Source organism: Neomonachus schauinslandi, chromosome 10, assembly GCF_002201575.2.
Source record: "Neomonachus schauinslandi chromosome 10, ASM220157v2, whole genome shotgun sequence".
NCBI classification, from domain to species: domain Eukaryota; kingdom Metazoa; phylum Chordata; class Mammalia; order Carnivora; family Phocidae; genus Neomonachus; species Neomonachus schauinslandi.
Genome location: NC_058412.1, coordinates 136,511,759 through 136,531,867, shown reverse-complemented (window position 1 = coordinate 136,531,867; position 20,109 = coordinate 136,511,759). Strand labels below are relative to the sequence as shown.

Here is a 20,109-nt window from a genome sequence, read left to right as displayed (position 1 = left end):
CCCCCACCCCTGCTCTGCCCCCACACCCGCTCTGCCCCCACACCCGCTCTGCCCCCACCCTTGCTCTCTTCCTACACCTGTTCCCCCTCCCATACCTGCTTCCCCTACCCCACACCTGGTCTAATGCTCCACACCTGCTATTCCCTGAGACTCTGCTTTTCTTCTTAGCATCAGCGTGGCCTGTCCTCTGCCTGCTAATGCCCCACGGGCAGGGCCTCCAGAGCCCAGGACGTCACGTTCACCACTCTCTCTGCCGTCTGGAACATGACCTGGGGACAAGGCCACTCTCCCCGGGGACGGGTGGGGACTGTCCAGGGGCACAGCTCTGGGCCACAGGCATCTGTAGTTTGTTTCCCATGGGCCGAGCGCTGGCCTGGGTTGAGGACAATGGCGAGGCGGGGGTTGCAGCATGGACAGTTCCATCCTGGAGGACTGGAGGAGCGGGCACGGGGAGGGGTGGACCCTGGGGACGCCCCTCAGGCTGACCCACCCCCAGGCCTGGCTGCGCAGCTGTCTCCAGAGGACAAAGCACAGCAGGCTGGGTGGGGGGTGGGTGCCTGGGATGGGGCCAGTGCTGACTCTGTAGGGCTGAGGGGTCCAGAGTCCCCCTGCTGGGCACCCACAGGACTCAGCCCCCATGGCTGCCAGCCCCAAAGTGGAAGGCTCCGGCCATCCCAGGAGCCGGAGGGAGAGAGCGGGCCTCCCGTCTGCACATGGACTCCCTGGTCACCGTCACTGTCCGTGCCCTGCTTGGTGCCCGGGGCTCTGCTGGGCATCATGGGGGGAAAGCACAGAGGATCCGTAGCTCACGAGCCCACCGCCCAGCACAGGCAGCTGTGTGCTGACTGGGTCGTGCCTGAGCCAGCGGGCAGCGAGGATCACAGGGTTGTTCTCTGGGGAGAGCGAGCGCCAGGGCGAGGGCACCCACTCCGAGTGCGGTAGTGTCCCCCAAATCCGAGTTCTCAGGAACCCCAGGGCCTGGAAGTGGGGCCTCTGCAGATGAAGGGAAGGGAAGGCTCAAAATGAGGCCGTCCCCGGTGAGGGCAGGCCCCAAGTCCGTGACAAGTGTCCTGCAGGAGAAGGTCAAGTGAGATGAACGCAGAGGGGGCAGTGACGTGGCCACAAGCCTCAGGGCCCAGGAGTGCCGGCCACACTGAGGCTGGAGGGAGCCCAGTGTGGGTCTAACGACTCTCCACATGGAGCCAAACCTCCAACACCTTGATTTTGGGCGTCTGGCCCCCAGAGCCGTGGGAGAGTTACATCCAGTACCAGTGAGCGGGAGAACCCTAGCCTCATTCAGGGAGGGACGCTGGGAGGGTCTGTGAGTTGCAGGGGTTGTACCCAGGAGTTGTGGTACTTTGTGAGGGCTGCCCCAGGAGCCTAATAATGGCCTTGGGCTGGGCCCCTTCCTGTAGCTGCTGGAGGGAACCCAGGTGTCCGTGACGCCCCAGCCCTTGCACTGGCCTTGCTCTGGACACACGGCAGGGTCCCACTTGGTGAGGCTTCACCTGGGACCCCATGGGTCCTGCCATCAGGCCTCGGCCTGTCTGATCACCGGGTCGGAAGGACGGGGACACCGTGGAGCAGACGTGGACAGGAGCCACCAAGCCTCACGCCCCACCTCGCCTCCCAGGACCAGCCACCACGACAAGGGGCCAGAGCAAAGGACAAGAGAGAGTACAGGCTGACCGCAGAAGAGAAGGAGTCAGCCAGAGAAGAGAGGAAGAAGAGTGTGATTGGAACGTGGGGTCACTTTTCCAAACCTTCCTTACGCCCTTATCACGGACTCACAACCTCTTCTCTGGGACCCTATGGACTACAGCCCTTGGAGACACAGGAACCCACGCGTGTGTATGTGTATGTACAGGTATGTGAGTGTGTACACGCGTGCGTGTGCAGATCCACATGTACATCCGCATGTGTGCACGCATGCACACGTGTGTGCACACTTGTGTGTGCAGCCCACCCCCACTAGAAGGTGTGCCGATCTTGCTTTTGGAGGCCGGGTGGGGGGCTTTCTGGGCACGGGGGCGTCGATCGCCCAGCCACAAGGAGGAAGTGTCAGCAGGGCCCCCAGCCGCGCCCCGCCTCCCGTGGGCGGGGCCTCTGAGATCCAGGCCAGCTCAGCCCTGATTGGGGATTTGCATCTTCCGGAAGCTCTCGGGGTTGGGGGCTGGCTCGGCTCCTACGTTGTTGCTTTTGCTTTAGAAAGTACACTTTTCAGACCCAGGAGTGGTAACTTTTTTCTCTTTCACCAAATCCCCTCTGGCATGGCACGCAGAGTCTGAGGGAGGCGGCCGGTCGCCTGGCGTCCCTGGACGCAGATACCCGTACATAACTGTCCCATCGTGACCTCGTGGGAGGGCTCTGGTGTGCTTAGCGGTTTGACCTATTTATTAAGTGGGGCCTGTTTCTCGGCCGAAGGTGCATTTCATTTACATGAGGCCGGGCCTGGGGCCACGAACGAGCGGGGGACGGTTTTCAGTGCTGTTCTAGTGCCTCTCGCTGGTGACCCCACAGACCACATCTGCTGTGGCGCATCTACCTTCTAGGGGCCTGGAGTGTGGGGTGAAACCCTCCCTACTTTGTGGTGGATCGAACTGAGTCTTGTGGGGGGGCGCCCAGGGCTGGTGGACAGTGTGCTTGGGGCCTGGCCATCTGGAGTCCCTGAAACCTGCTGCCCGGCTCTCCTGGGACAAAAAGATGACCCCGGCCCCAGCTCTGGACCCACAGAGGTCTTCTCCACGGGCTGAATCATGCAGCGGGTCTCTGCTCTCCGAATCAGCCTCCAGGGGAGCTGGCGGAGCGGGCTGGGTGGGGGGTGGGCGAGCCTGTGTCTCTGCGGTGTCCCCCGCTGGAGGCCAGCTGGTGATAGCTTCTCCCACCTGTGTGCATGTGCCCCCGGCCAGCCCCGCCTGCCGCCCAGTGGTACTCCTGCTCTGCCTGGTCAGCAGCGGTGCCGCAGTGAATTCATTAAAATGTGATCTGGCCATGTTCAAGTTCCAAGAGAAGGGAGGAAAACTGCACGTGGGTGGTCCCTGGGGTTTTCGCTTCCTTCCCCGTAGCTCAGCATTTAAATTTTGCAGAACATCCATCAATAATGCAGCCGGCTGACCTGCCCTAGAAAAGCATCAAAGCCTCCCGCATGCCCCTGCGGGCCCTCCTCCCCACACCGGCCGCCAGGACTGCAGCCCGGCCCACATTAGGCCTGCGACTTGCACGCCCAAGTGCTGGTGGAGCCCAGGGTGCCACCCAGCCTGAGAATGGTGTCCCCAGCTCCTGGACCCGTGTCCCCTACCATGCTACAAACATGTCTCCCTGCCTACACTGGGCATCTGCAGCGGGCCCTCTGCAGCGTGCTGGCGGCCGGGATGCGGGTGTAGATTGAGGCTGAGAGCCTGGTGTCCACACTGCAACTCACAGACCCTCCCAGCGTCCCTCCCTGAATGAGGCTAGGGTTCTCCCGCTCACTGGGTCAATGCCGGCATCCTGAGGCTCCCTCCCTGGGCCACGTGCCCCCTCGTGCTTTCCTGCTTGTCACTGCTGTCACTGCGGGAACTGAGAAATGAGTAAACTGAGGGCCTCCCTCCTGCACCTGGAGCTCATGTTGCTCAGCACCTGGGTGTCCGATTGGCACCTGGGAACGAGCAGGAGGGCGTCTGGAATGGCCACTGCGGGAGGAGGGGTCACGGGCCACTGTTCTTGTTCATCAGGTGCATCGGGACTCATGTCCGGGGGCGTGGGGAGTGCGGCCGCCGAGGAGAACAGGCTGCAGGTCCTCGAGTGCTCAGTCACCACATGACCGGCAATCCTGCACCTGGCCCTGGCCCAAGGGAGCTGGAAAAAGTCCAGACAAATGCTTGTTCCAGGGCTCACAGCTGCCCAGCCACCACGGCCACTGGTGGAAGCAACCTGCCTGACCATCCGCCCACGGGTGAGTAGACACTGCTTCACGCACGCGCGGGGGCAGGGCTCTGCTAGAGAAGGAGCAACCCTGCGGATGAACCTCGACGGCATGTGCTGAGCGGAGGGAGCAGACACGAAGCCACAGGCTCCCAGGCCCCCCTGATGTGAAGCGTCCATCACTGGCCCGTCCATCAAGACAGTGGAACAGTGGTCGCCGGGGGCCGGGGGGCGGGAGTGGCTGCCCATGGGACAGTCATTTTGGGGAATGAAATCGCTCTCGGACCAGGTGGAGCGGTGCGTCCGCTGCTCTCTGCACACTCGGGGTGCGTGGGGACGCCTGCCTCCCACCCAGGGCTGCGTGAGCCTGCAGTACTCCCTGACAAACCTCACTGCACCCCCATCTCCTCACGCCCCCCCCCCCCCAACCGGGTTTGCTTTCTGCCGCATGAACCAGCCGAGCCAGGTGAAGCGAGAGAAAATGCCAGCACTGCAGGGACAGCTTCCTCCCTCGGCCGGTTGCATGGGGAACGGAGGCGCCAAGGCCTCTGTCTCATCCACAGCGCTGGGTGGGCGGGGTGCTCGGCGCCCACCCACCCGCCCTCTCTCCCCTTCCCTCTGCTGGGCACAGAGGGGAGATGAGCTCTCAGGAATGACCACCAAGGATTTTGGGGGTCAGAGGCTCTGGGAAGAATGAGAGCAGGTGTCCCGTCCAGGGAGATGGGGCCGCCTTGGTCCCTGAGTCCTGGCATGTCTCCTCCTCGGAGCCCCTCCCGGCCACCCACCCTGGGTCACAGACACAGCATCTGCACTGCCCAGGGCTGGGACAGTCGTGGCCATGCATGCACATCTCACACCTGACCACTGAGCAGCCACGTGCCCTAGCTCTGGAAGCCAAGAATTCCGTGGGGCCGGGTCATTCTCTGCGTGGGGCTGTCCTGTGCCCTGGGGCATCTCCCCGAAGTTGTGACAACCCAAACTCTCCCCAGACGCCCCCAGTGTCCCCGTGGTGGGGCAGGGAATCACCCTGGTTGAGAACCATGGTTCCAGGGGAGGAGACAGCCAATAAATAGGCAATACCTGTCCCATCATGTAGTGACAAGGGCTGTGTAGGAAAGGGAGGCGGGAGAGGGGGCAGAGGACGCTGGGGGTGTGTGGGCTGCTGGTTCACACAGGCTGGCCAGACAAGACTTCTTTGCTAAGGAGATGCTTGATTAGCGAGCTGGTGGATATCTGGGGGAGGGATGTTTTTGGCAACCGGAACAGCCAGTGCAAAGGCCCTGGGGCAGGCACTCTGGTTTGGCCAGGAAGATAGGCCAGTGAGCAGGGGCAAGGTGAGCCAGAGGGTGGACAAGGAGCAGAAGCTATGTTTGGACTTGACTTGGGGAGACGGGAAGCCACAGGAGGGTTTGAGAAGACAGCGATGGTCACATCTGTGCATGGACAGGATCGCTTGGCTGTTGAGTGAGGACAGATGCAGGGGCAGGAGCAGAGCCCCGGAGACCAGCTGGGCAGGGGCCATCAGGGTCTGAGCAGGCTGAGCAAGCAGGGGTAGGTGAGAGGTAAAAAAAGGGAAACGCAGGGTAGGCCCCAAAGGCAGCCAGCCACGGGGGCGGGGTCCTGGCTGCTGAGGGGGTGTGGAGGCAGGCCACGGTGGGGGGACAGACATTCGTGGTCTGCACAGTGGACACAGAGACTTCCCTCCCTCTGCCTGGAGACACTTGCACTTTCTCCCTCCCCCTTCCACCCCCAAGTCTTGCTGGCAGCTTCACGAGAGGACACGGGTGCCCACCCGGGGCCTGTGGTCCTGAGCCTCGGGAGGATGGGGCTGCGGGTCCTGCCGGGGGAGAGCAGGCCCCAGGATCCACAGCCTCCCAATTTTAAGAGGATCCAGAAATTGGGTCTTGTATACAAAAATATCCTGCAAATATCCTGCTTAAATGCTACGTCTTAAAAACAACAAACCCTCCCACTTCCGGGGCCGAACCTGTCTCTGGGCTGCTCGTTTGCAACCCTGGATCCGGCGGACAAGCAGCCTCGAAGCCGAGGACACGGGTGCGATCCCTGCTCCATCCGAAGGAACGCGCCACCTCAGAGTGGTCTGGGGTGGGGGCAGCTGTGCGGCCACCAGCGTCTGCCCTTTGTGTCAGGAAGGCCGCCACGTGCGTAAACGAGTGAGCATGGCCGTGTGCCGATAAAACTTTATTTACAAAGCTGGATTTATTACAGGTTGGATCTGGGCGAGCCCCAGCCAACATTGCCCTGACTGCTCGCCCCCTCGGGACCCCAGGAGAGGGCAGACCCCCGAGCTGGGACCCACCCCTCCAGAGCCCCTCACATCCCTTGGAGGGGTCAGAGGCCATGGCATCCTCCTGTCACCTTCGCCTGCACCCGCCCGCTCAGCACACCGTCTCCTGTACGTTTACCTGAGTCCTGCTGGGCCTGTCGGGGCTCCCACCCTCACCCCACCACCGCTGTCCTGTCAGACCACAAACCTACAGAAAGAGGGTGGCCTCGCTGGGCCCCTGCCCTCCAGCCAGGCCTCTGAGGAAGAGGCAGAGGAGGGAGACGCCCGCAAGCGGACGAGAAGGCAGCGAAGTCTTCCCGAGGAGGTGGGCTGGACCCCAGGGCCCCAGCTACTCCCATGGGAGGCTCCGTCCTTGACTTGCCTCCTCCTCCCTCCCCGTCCCTGAGGCCGGCTCCTTGGACTCACACCTCAGCTCAAGGAAAAGATGGAAAACAATGAAAGGCTCACAGCAGGGGATTTGTGAAACGAGTCTCGGCCAATCCCAACGATGGACAACCCAGACGCGGGACAGTGCTGAGGGAGAAGGGTGTTTCCCACGTCAAGGATACACCGCCAAGCGCCAACAGGGGCCACACACTTTGTTCATCAGGACAGCTGGTCTGTAACATGGGGAATGCACCCCGGCGGCGAGCGCAGCCAGGACATGCGGGCGTCGGTCCCGTGTGAGCTGTGTGCATCTTCCAGAGCTCAGAGGGCGGATTGCTGTTTTCTTCTTTGTGTGGCTCTCTTTTCTTCCACAGATGTGCTGCTCTTGTGAGAAGAGGCATCTCTAGGCGTTCTTGCGGAAAAGGGCTCCAACGTGGGCTCGGGTGCATGGACTGGCTCTGACGTCCAGCCTGGCGTCTGGGGACTCGGGGGGCGCCTGGCCAGTGCGCGTGTTCGGGCCCCGCAGACCGCGCCCCCAGCCGGCGGCCCCCGCGTGTGACCCAGGAGCATAGATGGCAGGGCCCGGGCGTCTGTCTCTGGGGCAGAGCTCACGCCCCAAAACAAGAGTGCCTTTGCTTCTCCCCTGCTCCCCTTTCCCGGGCGGGGGGATCGGTAAGGTTCAGGGGAAAATCCAGGTGCTGGCAGAGTCGCCTCAGCCGTCACTGACCCCGCCAAGACCCCTAGGCTGCAGTTGGTGAGCTCAACACAGGGTTCCGTGAACACGCCCGAAAACCAGCGGGGAGAAACCCGACCACCACCCCGCCTGGCCCACCACTGGCCCCCTGCAGCGGCCCTCTTCAGAGGACTTACAAGGAGCTCAGTTTCTAGGAAAACACATTTTTAGAATTTCCCATGTGGCCCGCTGCTGGGCTTCCCAGGAAGCAAAGGGAAGATGCTGGTCCTGTCGCTACAGGATGATCCCCCTGAAACTGAGTAACGTGATGGCATTAACCACGGTCGGTGATGGTGATCGCGAGATTCAGCTGGAGCAAAACTACATGGATCGCCCTCCATGAAACCTCTTCCCTTGCTGACAGTGTAGCTGGAGAATCTTGAGAACTATGGAAAGGTCCTGGTTTTGCTTTCCTAAAAATCCTGTAAGACCACGAGACCCTCATGTCCCACCCTCGTGTGGGGAGACATTTCAAATTAATGAAGGTGACCAGTGAGGGTCTGCGTGTGTGGGGACGGGGAGCCGGGGTGGCGTCCCCAGTGACGCAGTGACTCACCCAGGGGTAGGCGGCAGTGGGTCTGAGGACGTCTGTGGCTCTGCGCTAAGTGTGTGACGCAGACACTCTGACCGGGGGAGCGTGCAGGGGAGCATGCAGGCGAGCGGTGTCAGCGGCAGGGGTGTCTCTGGCTAGGCACACAGGAGACATTTGAGCCTCTCCCGTCGTACCGAGGCCTCTCCTGACATTTTAGTCATGTAAAAATGCTCCACTTACATAGCTCTGCCTGATTAGACCAGGCAGCAATTATGTTTCTGGATTTCCCCCTTCGTCGAGATGGCTCACTCTGCCCCACGGGAAGCTGCTCCGAGAAGCGTCTGCAGCGTTTCTCCCCCAGACTCTGCTGTTCCCGGGCGGGGGGATCAGATTCTCCCAGGGAGAGGAGGGGAAAGGCGCAGATTTGTGCAGGGGTCTCGTGGAGAAACGTGACCTTCCTGCGGGGCCGGAGCTCTGGCGCCTGGGCCCAGTGGCCTGAGGGTCCGCCTGGCCGGGGGTGGGGTGGGGGGGCAGCGAGCAAGTCGCCTGGGGTCCCCACCCCCTGCCAGCAGCCACCTGCAGGTTTTACAAAAGCCTGGAAGCAGAGGCGAGGGTGTCCTTGTTGTGTGGTTGTTTGCCGCTGAGCGACCTGCCCGGGGTGTCCGGTTAACTCTGGGCCACTCCTCAGACCCTCCCTGGAGCCAGCGGCGGGGAGAGCCGGGCTGCTCGGGACACAAAGCCCAAGCTGGAAACGCGCTCCGCTCCCTCACCCGCAGCACCCCCATCCCCTCCGGCCACTTTGTTTCTCCTCCCTGAAGGCAAAGGCAGGCACCGCGGGGAGTGCCTGTGAGCAAAGCGGGAAAGGGGGTCTGGAGCAGTATCCCCAGCGGACCACCTGCCCTTCCCGAGCAGCTGACGCGAGCCGGCCGAGCGCAGCCCCGTGTCTCCCTGGCCACCTGCCGGGGCACAGGGTCACAGATTCAGAGGCAGCTGCCGCGCTCCATCCAAGGCCCCTGCGAACACCATGAGTCTCGTGTCTGGGATGAGCGCTCTCTGCTTATGCCGTATAAGCTCCCCAGGGGAAGCTCCCCACACCCCAGATCCTGAGAGCTGGTGTCTCACAATCATCCTTGGAGTGTCCCTCGTTTAGCGTCAGGCTCTACTCTCTGATAAAGTGCAAATGCCACCTGTGCCACCTCTATCAACCGTTTACATTTTAGTATAAAACTTGAGGTATGATCTTTCACGGACTCTGGCAATCTAGTATAAAAGGCCCCAAAGAGCGAGGACACCTAGGTTGGAGTGCTCAGTAGCTGGGAAACAAACAAACAAAAAAAATCAAAGCAAATACTGATCTTTTTGAGCTCAAGGTGGCAGGGGTCACAGCTCTGCTGCCCTGCCCCTGGATCTGCCCCTCTGCCGGCCCTGCCCTTGCCACGCCCACCCCCTGACCTTTCCACACATTTCTTGAGCTGCTCCAGTGCCCCAGGCGTGCAGCTGAGCGCTGGTCGGTCAGTGATGCCTGAACAGACTGGGCCTGCCCTACAGAGCTTGTGTCAGAGGGGAACTCACAGTAAAGGAGCCAACAAGCTCACGTGCAGTCTCCTCTGAGCGGGGGCTGTGAAGGAACCTGCCCAGCTCAGGGAGAGGAGGAGGAAGGGCACAGGCCCTGAGCAGAGTGGTCGGGGAGGCCTCCCTGGGGGTGATGTCTGGTAAGACAAGAAGAACCAGGGCCTCAAGCACCTGGGGACGGGAGAGAGGCACAAGGAGGCGGTGGAGGGGTGGGCCAGCCCTCAGCACCAGAGGAGCAGGAAGCTAGGTGGGGGCTGCGGGCAGCAGGGGCACCGAGGCGCTGGGGCACCTGGTGTGTCTCAAGCACCGGCTCCCTCCTGCAGACTCCCTGCCACTCCTTCTGTCCAGGGACCTGCCTTTCCCCCACTGGGCTCCCTGTAGGCCTGGCGCGCACACAAGGCCTTGCCGCGAGACGCCGACGGTCCAGGGAGCGTCCACCAGCGGTCTCAGGGCAATCACAACCTGTGGTCTGCGGACGTGCTAATTAGTGCAGACAGCTTGTGTCTAATTATTTCACTTGACTCGCTTAAGATGCAGAGACCATGTGCTCTGGGCGGGAGGAGGGGAGGGGCAGCTGGTAAGGGGCCCTTGGCCACTGAGCAGACCCCAAGGCAGCTGCCCCGAAGGAGAGGCCCAGGCCCCCCAGGTGGGACAGAGCTGAGAGGCAGAGGAGGCCAGCGGGGATGCAGCGGGGCCTGCAAGCTCTCCAGGCCTGAGCGACGTGCAGGCTGGTGCATTCTGGATGTTTCTGAGAACACAGCACAGAGGCTGGACCGCGGAGCGCTTGCCGGCCTACCCTACGCCAGGGGCAGGCTGCCGGCGGCCAGGCGCAGAGGGCGAGGGCCCGGCGTACGGGGCACGTGGCGGAACAGGGGCTGAGACAGGACAGCAGGGGCCAGGGGTGGGGGTGCTGTCTCTACGCAGGGGCATGAGCTCTCCCCGCTGGAGGTGGGAGCTAACCAATGCAGCTTTTCTGGGGGGGATTTTGCAGCCGTCAATCCCCTGAGAAAGTGCATGGCTTCAGATCTCCAAAGTCCGCTCTCAGGGCTGAGGGATGAGGTCAAGGCAAGAGTGAGGACTTGGCTTCACACCAAAGGGCAGAGGCTGACGCGGCCCTGGACAAGGCTGCCAGGGTGCGGAGAGCAGGCTGCACGTGGCCGCATGGGACCTGCGTGGGCAGAGCTGGGCTGAGCAAACGGTGAGACCGAGCGGGGCTCAGGGGCCGAGGGGAAGACTCTGGATTTTGTTCCAAGTGAGAAAGTAGGCCACGGAAGGCCTTAATCTGGGCAAGGAGGGGCCGGAGACTCGGGGCATCAGGAGGTCACTCTGAGGCCTGAAGCTGCTTGCTCCTTCATAAACAAGTGGAAACCAGGACAGGCCCCCTGCTCCCAGCACCACAGAGCTGGCCTGGGGGAAACCGAAGCCCGCTCTCCAGAGCCAGGCCTGGGTTCCTAAGAACCAGCAGAGTCTCCTAGCTCTCTGACGGCTGGGAGGCCTTGTCTCCTTCTGCGGCTGGATGGGTCCTCCGGATAGAGGCTCTGAAAATGCCTCTTTTCTTCCCAAAGGCCCAGTGTCACCAGCTGGAGCTCCGAGCAGGGCCGGCGGCCCCAGAGCTGTGTATTATGTCAGATGGAGCAGACGACAGCTGAGCGGGCTGGACACTCGGCCTGCTGGCAGGCCCTCAGCCTTCCTGCTTCCTGTGTTGTTCCTGTGCAGACCTCTCTAATGACCTTCCCCATAGAGTCGCCGGTCCACCACCCCAGCTAATGGCAGCATCCTTCTGGGAGCCAGGGGAGCAGTCCCTTGTCCGATCCCTGACTCCAGGGCCTGGTCTGCATGCAGCAGGCACCTACCCTGGTCCCTGGGAGATCCCCCAGTCACCCACAGAGCCCCTGAGGTTCTGTACCCCTCTCCTGTCACACATCTCCAGTGGGGGTGGCACTTTCTGTGCTACCACCTGGCGTTTATTGATTTGGAAGGCGCATGGGGGGCAGCGTGGCTGGACCAGTTCCGGCAGCTTTGCCAGGGGTGAGGTCTAGACTCAAGGTGTTTGGTGCCCCCGTCTCCAAACCTGCCAGGATCATAGGTGTGCGGAATCAGTCTGGGGAGTGAGAACCTGCCGCAGCTGGGCCCTGAAAATCCACACGTAGCAAGGTCCCAGCTCAGTGCCCCCGATCAAGGTGAGGTCCCCGGACCCAGATGATGAGGCCTGCAGCGCTTCTTGGGAGGGGGAGCCGGAGGCCATCAAGATGAGTGTGGCTACAGGCTCTGGCGACTAGTAAGGCTCTGCCAACAAGCGCCCGGGGAGGGAGCGGCTGCTACAGGCTCTGCAAACGAGCCCCCAGGGAGGGAGTTGGTGGTACAGGCTCTGCAAACAAGCCCCCGGCAACGGAGCGGCTGCTACAGTCTCTGCAAACGAGCCCACAGTGACGGAGCGGCTGGTTACAGGCTCTGCAAACAAGCCCCTGGCGACGGAGCGGCTGATACAGGCTCTGCAAACGAGCTCCCGGGGAGGGAGCGGCTGACACAGGCTCTGCAAACGAGCCCCCAGTGACGGAGCAGCTGGTTACAGGCTCTGCAAACGAGCCCCCGGCAACGGAGTGGCTGGTACAGGCTCTGCCAACGAGCCTCCAGTGACGGAGCGGCTGATACAGGCTCTGCAAACGAGCCCCTGGCGACGGAGCGGCTGGTACAGGCTCTGCAAACGAGCCCCCGGCAATGGAGCGGCTGCTACAGGCTCTGCAAACCAGCCCCCAGTGACGGAGCGGCTGATACAGGTTCTGCAAACGAGCCTCTAGTCCTGGGAGCCAAGTGCTTTCAAGGGTAAACGGACTCGGGTATCCTTTAGAGGAGACGCCGGCCTCTGGTCACTGAGCAAACCGGAGGCCGTCATGGAGGCCCAGAGGCAGGAGAGATGCTGGTCTGGGAAGCTGAGCGTGCTTACTCAGTGCCGCCAGCCGGGGGCTTTCAGCCCGGAGCTGCTGCTGACCCTTCCAGGGGCCCCGGAGGCAGGTGCCCGGGACAGCGTCATCTACCCAGATAGGAACAGTGGCCCAGTGCCTGGAGACGCCCCCGCACTCACTGGGAAAATGGCAGTCCGGTGGTGGCAGCAGCAAAGCCACCTCATGCCGCCCTCTCCTGAGGGTCTGGCTCTGGGCGGGGCGGACACTGGAGTCCACACGGATGGGGTGAGCGAAGGTGGGTACAACAGAGGTGCCGGCCTCCTGGGGTCGCGGGAAGGGCCGCGAAGCTGGGAAATCCTCGTACCCAGCACCAAAGAAGTCACTCTGGCCGTGATGATTCCTGCCCTGAGTGGAAAGTGCCACCCTGTCCGTGCGCCCCAGGTCATCGTGGTGGGGGCGCCCGGGTCAGATGTAGGGCTAGTGCCCCAGGCGGGGGTGGGTGCTCACGCTCTCAGACGGTCGCTAACAGCCCCCGGCCCCGGGGCCCCGCCGCGGCCGCCTCCTGAGAGCACAGAGGTCAGACCTCGGCGCCACGCCCACCAGCAGCGCCTGTTTGGAAAGCTCGTGCGGGACCAGCTCCCAGGTGCGCTCCCAGGGCTGGCGGCGAATACTTAGGAACGGCTTTGCTGAGAGCTTTCCTCCCGGCCAGGTGCCGCAGCAGACGGGCCCCCGGGGCACCCAACCTGGGCTGGGGTCCCATCTCCCGCACGGGCCGCAAGGGCGAGGCCCCCCTCCCCCCTCCACCTCACCTCTCGGTCCAGGCCGGCTGCCACGGTCACAATGTCCCCTGTCTCGCTGTTGATGGTGAACATGTTCTGGGACGGGCTCTGCGGGGTCTGGGTCACGATCCGGTACCGCACCATCCCATTGGCTGTGGTGCGGTCGTCCGCGTCATTGGCCGTGATGGTCATCACATAGGTGCCTGGGACAGAGAAAGCTCTCAGACGGGAATGATCTGCTGTGTCTGCTGCTGCCCCAGGGGCACACCCGGGGCAGACATCACCAGCCGATCCCCATCTCCCCGAGATGGAGGGAACCCCACGTCGCCAGAGGCAGGCTGGAAAGCAAACCTGCCGCCTTCACTTCCCCACGAGGCTTCGGAGGACTTCTTCTAGAGCTCAGGGTTCCTGTGAGGCATCGGCTCTGACTTCCTTCTCTCTCAGCGGCGGGGGGCGGGGGGGGGCAGGGGGAGAGCAGGACGGGCTGCAGGACCAGCTTTTCCAACTCCGAACCCAGCTCCCTCTCCCCAAGCCACACGGCTCAAGACCCGGCTCTCAGTGTTTGCCGGGGCTCCGCTGAGCACACATGGAGGGTGGTGCAGTGGGGACCTGGAGGCGCCCGGAGAAGGAGCGGGGCCTGGCCCGGGGCCGGCTCTGCGGAAGGCATGGAGTACGTGCTTGAGGGACACACGGGAAAGGAGCTGGCAGGAGCGCCTGCAGGGGAGGCTGTGCACCCTGGGGGAGCACACGTGCAGGGGTGCAGGCGTTTCAGATCCAAGGGGCTGGGCAACTGCCTGAGCCGCCCCACTGCTCGGTGTCTGTTTCCCCGACCACACGTAGGGCTGAGCTCCCTGGTGGAAGACAGCACAGCCCCACTCTCTGAGGGCGGCACCTGAAGGTCCTGTTAGTGTCCATCCTTCCCTGCCTTGTGAGGCCCTGGTTGACTGAGCACATCCCTCCCCCTGGCCACAGTGATCGGTTCAGCTGTGGGCACCTTACCCATCAGAGTCGGCAATAACCATGTTTGCTGGGGTTCCTGGGAAACCAACATGCTGTCCCTGCCCCTGGGTCTGCCTGTGTCAGTGAGTGAGGCTGGGGATGATGGTCACTTTCTGGCCACAAATAAAGAGGCTGAAGGACAGGGCCATCTTGGAGCCTCAAGAGGGGCTCAGGTGGCAACTTCTCACTAGGAAGGCCCTGGATCAACCTGCACCTGAAGCTATTGCCTAAAGACTTTTAATTTTATTATTATTTATTTATTTATTTGAGAAGCAGGTGGCACTGAGTGAGCAGGGAGCCCGATGTGGGACTTGAACCTAGAACTCAGAACCTGGGGATCATGACCTGAGCTGAAGGCAGACACTTCACCGACTGAGCCACTCAGGTGCCCCTACCTAAAGACTATTTTAAACACGCACACTTTTTTTTTTTAAGAACAGTTTTAGGTTAACAGAAAATTTAAGGTACCCTATAGACTTTCTGTGTAATTTAGCCCATGAATTTCCCTTCACACCTTATGCCATTTTACTTCGAATTTTTGTCACTCGCAACCCAGAGTTCCGACTGGCACAAACTCCTAGCCCTGTGGCACTGGAGTCCTGGAGGCCCTTGTCCTAAGCTGCATGTTTTTAGTTCAGTTCCTTGCTCCAGAACAATGTGCTGTCCGGGGCCCTGCAGGGGTGCGGAGGAGTGTGTGCCCTACCTTGATGCGATCCTTTCTTGGGAGTAGATGTCTGAAGCTGGGGCTGAACTGGACTTGGGGTTTCAAGCTGAGCAGCTAGGCCTCCAGGCCTGAGGAGGGGAGGGTGAGAGGATAGGGAGGGGGTAGGGCTCTAAGCACCCAGGAACCCTGTTTCAGCTGGCTTCAACTTCATCATGAACTCCTTGACCAAGTCCCAGCTCCCAGCACGGCCCCTGACTGGTGAACCAGGGCATCAGAGTTTGGGGGAGGAAGTATTCCCAAAGCTTTAAAATCCCAGGCTCAGCATCAAATTTGGTGCCTTCTGAGAGAAAGTTCTGGAGGCAGAGTGTGTGCAGTCTGGATGTGGCTGAGGCTCTTGCTTTGCAGAGCCCACCCAGTCAGTCTGTCAGTCTGCGCCCCTCGCTGTGCCCCCGGGCCCCAGACGTGGAGGACTCGGATTTGAATGTTTGGCAACAAGACCGGTCCTTTAGTTTTGGGCTCGTTATAACATCACATTACATCTAGGCATCCACCTTATTCGCTATGTTCAGGAGTCTGCTTTTTAAAACCAAATGATAGAATTCTAATAATTCTTTTCCGATTGCACAAATGAAACCCACCCACGGAAACCAGCACGTTTTCACGGGAAAATATCAGAAGGTACAATGTAGGAAAAGCTGGCCGGTGACCCCGCCGCCTGACACACCCGCCGTGGCCCCTTGGCTTAGTCTCCAGTCAAGGAGCCTAAATTTCAAATCTTTATCACAGAGACACTCTTTGCTCCTCCTTTTTGAAAACAACAACAACAATTTTATTACTGAGCAAAGATATGAAAGAAGGGCGTTTTCACATGCCCAAAACGCAAATGCTCTTTAAAAATAACAACGATAGAGAATAGCAGGGATATACAGGGAATGGGCACCCTACCCCCTACAGTGTCCAGGGAGCACAAGGCCTCAACTTCTGGACACAGCTGGCTATCTATACCCATGTGCCTTTAAAATGTGTCCAGTTGACAAATCCACTTCTAGAAATTTATCCTCAGGAAAAAATCACAGATATGCAATAGATGATTGATTTGTGCCCCCAGCGGTCTGTGCTGACACGGTTCCTGATAGCAAAGCCTGAAATCCTCCACAAATATTTATTAAATATCCACTATGTGCCAAGCACCGTGTTCAGCATTGCATGTCCGTGAGCAAAAGAGATATACAAAGTCCCCGATGCACAGGGGTGGGTGTGACCATTAAATCCCCAACATGAGGATCCTCCTAGGGATGGAATGTTCTGTATCTTGACTGTGTCCACCCCAAATATCCTGGCTGGCATATTGTCCTGTGGTTCTGCCAAGACATGATGGAGAGACTGAACACACGCGAAATGACAGTCAATCCGACATGAAGATAGAACTCTAACACACCATCCGCGGGAGCCGGCCCGGGAGGGCCACCCACCAGCCGGGGAAACCAGCGTGGGAGGTAGCAGCTCCCCGCAGGTCAGACTTGGAGGAAGTCAGACCCTCTATCTCTAGTAACAATCCAGGAAGCCAAACAGTCACCCTGTAACCATTGGCCCAGAACTGATGGGGCCTTGATGGATAACTGACAGCTTCCCCAGTTTTTGTCCCGGCTTCTGATTCAGGGCCAGCCAGAGAAGTATGCCCCCAACTAATGACACAGGATGTCCACCTCCCACTTCTCCAGGCCCAAGCCCCATCAGGGCACAGCTGAGCGGCCCCTTCCCCACCATGAAGCTCTCTGTTCCGCTGCCCGCCTTCGAGTCTTTGCCCAGTGCACATGGTGGGGGCCAACTCCCTGGCTCCGGCTGGCTCTGAATAAACAGAGCTCATTGGGGTGGGCTTCGCTCATTTCCACGTTACCACCAGGGGAACCGAAGGACTGGGGACTCTGTCTTAGGTTGCACGCTGTGTGTGCATCTACAGCGATCTTAAATAAGAAGTTCAAGTGGAAAAAACCCCTGACCTGTGAGGCTCACATCTGGTGGTGCAGACAAGCCATGGGCACAATCAATAAGCAAATGATATTAACCGTAGTACAGCAGGGTGTTGGTTAAATAAATTATGATGTTATCATAACTTTGCTATCATGGAGTAGTGTGAAGCCATTAAAATGTTGTAGAAGGATAGTTAATGTTATTTGAAATTTTCATGATATATGTGCGGCTCACTGGAAAAGAACGAGGGCTCTAGACTGTTCAGTGTGACCCCAATCTGTAAAATAACAATGTGTTTATGCAAAGGAGGGGAGGCCAGAGGGCGTGTGACGGACATGCAATCTCTGAGTGCGGCACCGTATGTGGGAGTTTGAGTTTTCCTTTGTGATTTTCTCTGTACCTTCCACGGTTCCTTCAAAGGCTATCACTCGATTATCAGAAAGTAAAATGTTACTAAAAAAAAAAAAAAAGAAGAAAATAGAAAAAGAAAAAAGGCAACTGAGAAATAGAAGATGTGACTTTGTGTTTAGAGGCTAAACTGCGACTTGGTTTCTCTCAAGAAGGAGGGATTCTGAAAGCCCGGCTGGGTCGCCAGTCCATGGTCAGGTGGCCGATGCATGTGGGAGCGCCCTACCCCGAGTGGGAAAGGGACAGGGTCTGTGGAACAGCAGAGATGAAATAGGAGCGTTCAGGGCCCTGGAGCAGAGCCCAGGCCAGAGGAGATGGGTAGACGCTGGAGGAATTCCTGAGAGCCTGGAGGGCCCTCTTGGCGGGGGCAGCCTTCCTTCCTGTCTGTGCATGGTCTAGACCCCACGTGTGTGTGCCCACCCAGCGGGCACAGGACGTGTGCTGAGCCGGGGCCATGCTCTAACCTGGGTTGCACCCTGCCCGGGCCCTGAGCTGTGGGTCCCCGTGCTGCCGTCTCCTCCTGACATGCAACGGCTTCCCGTTCTGACCCCCGTTCTGGTCTTGGTCATGGCGTTCTTTTCCCTGAAGCCCGGCGGTCCTCACAGCCTGCAGTAGACGCTGTGGCCTCCTCCACACCCTTCCGCGCTGGGGTTTGGGTGGATGGACCCCACGCCTGGCTCTAGAGCTGGGCCCCCGACAGGCAGTGGCTGATGGCCATGACCTCGCACCCTCCTACAAGGCTCGGGCAGGGTGGGTGGACTTCCCTTGGGCACAGAGAAGGTGCAGGAGGGCTAGGAAGGTGTGCCAGGCCAAGGGGACGGCCGTAAGCAAGAGAACTTTATTATCTCCCAGTTCTGGAGGCCAGAAGTCCAAAATCAAGGTGTCAGCCTCGGTCCTAATCTCTCCTTCTTAAAAGGGTCACCAGTCCTGGTGGATCAGAGCTCGTCTTGACTACGTCTGCAAAGATCCTGTTTCCCAGGACGGCTGCATTCTGAGGTTCTGGGTGGACCCAAATCTGGGAGGGACACCATTCCACTCAGTACAGGAATTAAGCTGGGGCTGAAGTGAGCGCGACTGACCCCTGGCCGACAAGGCACGAGAAGAGAGACCTTTCCAAACAGATGCCTTTCTGTGGCCTTGGGTGAGGCCTTGGCCTTCTGAGGCCAAGCTGGGCTCAGGGTGGGACCGGCAGGCTCAGTCCAGATCGGACCCTGGCTGCCGCTCCCAGGGCCTGGTTCTGCACCGTCACTGAGCTTCCTGGAGCCTGGGGGTCCTCTTCTGGAAGCGGGATGTCCTCTGTGGGGCGCAGGGTGAGCAGAAGAGCTGCCTGTGAGCTGGTGCCTGGGGCGTGAGCAGGGCCAGTCCCCAAGTGTCTGGTCGGTGTGGCCCTGGCCTGCAGGTGCTCCTGGGCCTCCTGCCTCCTCCGGCCGACCAGGTCTGAGTCCACACACAACCTTGAGCCCCAGCAATCCCAATTACACGGAGTGCACCCGGAGCATCCCATGGTGTATCCACGGGAGCCATTTGGCTGCGGTCCCGGGGGTGCCCTGCGAGGAGGAAGAACTCACACTAGCAGCTCACTTCTGCAGCCATGTGGGAGTGAAGGTGCATCCCCCCTACACGGGCCTGGAGCGAAGCATCCTTCCAGGGATCCTTCCTTCCTCTGGGCGCCTGCTCCGGCCTCTCTTGCCAGCAGCGAGGTTTCCATTTTTCTTGGCAAACGAAACAGAACATCAGGATTGTGTTTTCATCTAAGCGGGGACGCTGCCCGCCGCCCGAGGTGCAGGGCTTCTCTTTACTGGCTGCACCAACAGGAAAAGGGGAGAAAGCGGAGGGTCGGCTCTCCCTCGGAATTCATGCTCGAGAACAGCCGTCCGCCTTAAAGGATTAATTTCACAAGCCTTAAACTGCAGTTTAATTTGAAAACTAATTCAGCCCCATAATTGGCTTTCTGCTCAAATCACTGAGGCTAAAGATTTAAATTCTTAATATTCAGATGACTTTCGAGTATGTGGTGCCATCTGTGCATTAGTCCGTGGCATTCATCTCAGGGAGAACTCCGCCGGCACAGAAATAAAATAAATAAATAAACGGACCGCTAATAGAATAATCTATTTAAGCAAAAACTCTGCATTATCTAGACGAAGCCTTCTTTGACTTCATTTTCAGCATATAGATTTCTCTGCTATTTAATATTTTAAGGTGACGTTAATTTCAGAATTTATAACATAGGCCCTCACACACTTACAAGGGGTTAGGGAAATCAGGAATTCCAATTAAAGCCTTTTTTAGTTAAAAGATAATCACTGTGGATCATTACTCTTTCCCTGTGAGGTTCGCGAAGCCTGCCTGGTAGAGCTGATGGCCGAGCAGCTCCAAGCTCCAGGACACAGGACCCGGGCCTGTCCTGAGCACCGGGTAGCCTCCAGAGGGTCAGGCGAGGGCTGAGGTCCACTGAGTCCTGCCCTTGTCCAGGTGAGGAGAACAGATAGATAGGATCTCTGCCCAGTGCTGCAAGCTGGCCGCAAACTGAGTAACTAACCCAGCAAGTAAGGCAGTATTAATGGAAAGCAGGCAGGGCAGACACCTCTGCAGGAGTGATATGTGAGCTGAGGGAGGAAAAGGGGCCAGTGTCACAGTGACTGGGGAGAGGACATTCAGGCTGAGGGCACAGCATGTGCAAAGGCCCTGAGGCAGGAGAATGCTCTCCTTTCCTGAAGGCCTGGCATGTTTGCTTCTCTGCCTTTGCTGGATGTGCATCTCTACCACTCGTTCACACGTACATAACGTACGGATTTCTGGGTTCCTCAGCTGGACAATGGACTTCTTGAGGGTGGGGTTTATATTTTTCTATCCTGGAGAAAGGCACTTTCATACACAACCTGTGCTTTTCTGGGGGGACACTGCCCGTGCTACATTCTGTCCTTCTCTTTCCTTCTCCTTCCTTCTGCCTGATAGTGGATGTGATGCT

The 20,109-nt window shown here is 59.5% G+C and overlaps 1 protein-coding gene across 2 annotated transcripts in view; it reads right to left on the bottom strand.

Annotated features, from left to right (window-relative positions):
• Positions 1-20,109, bottom strand: part of CDH4 (cadherin 4) — a 542,859-nt gene that overhangs the window by 33,321 nt on the left and 489,429 nt on the right. For both annotated transcript variants that reach the window (XM_044918535.1, XM_044918536.1), the window contains one exon: positions 13,127-13,299. In XM_044918535.1, coding sequence (XP_044774470.1) covers positions 13,127-13,299 — 173 coding nt within the window. The remainder of the gene's footprint in view (positions 1-13,126; positions 13,300-20,109) is intronic.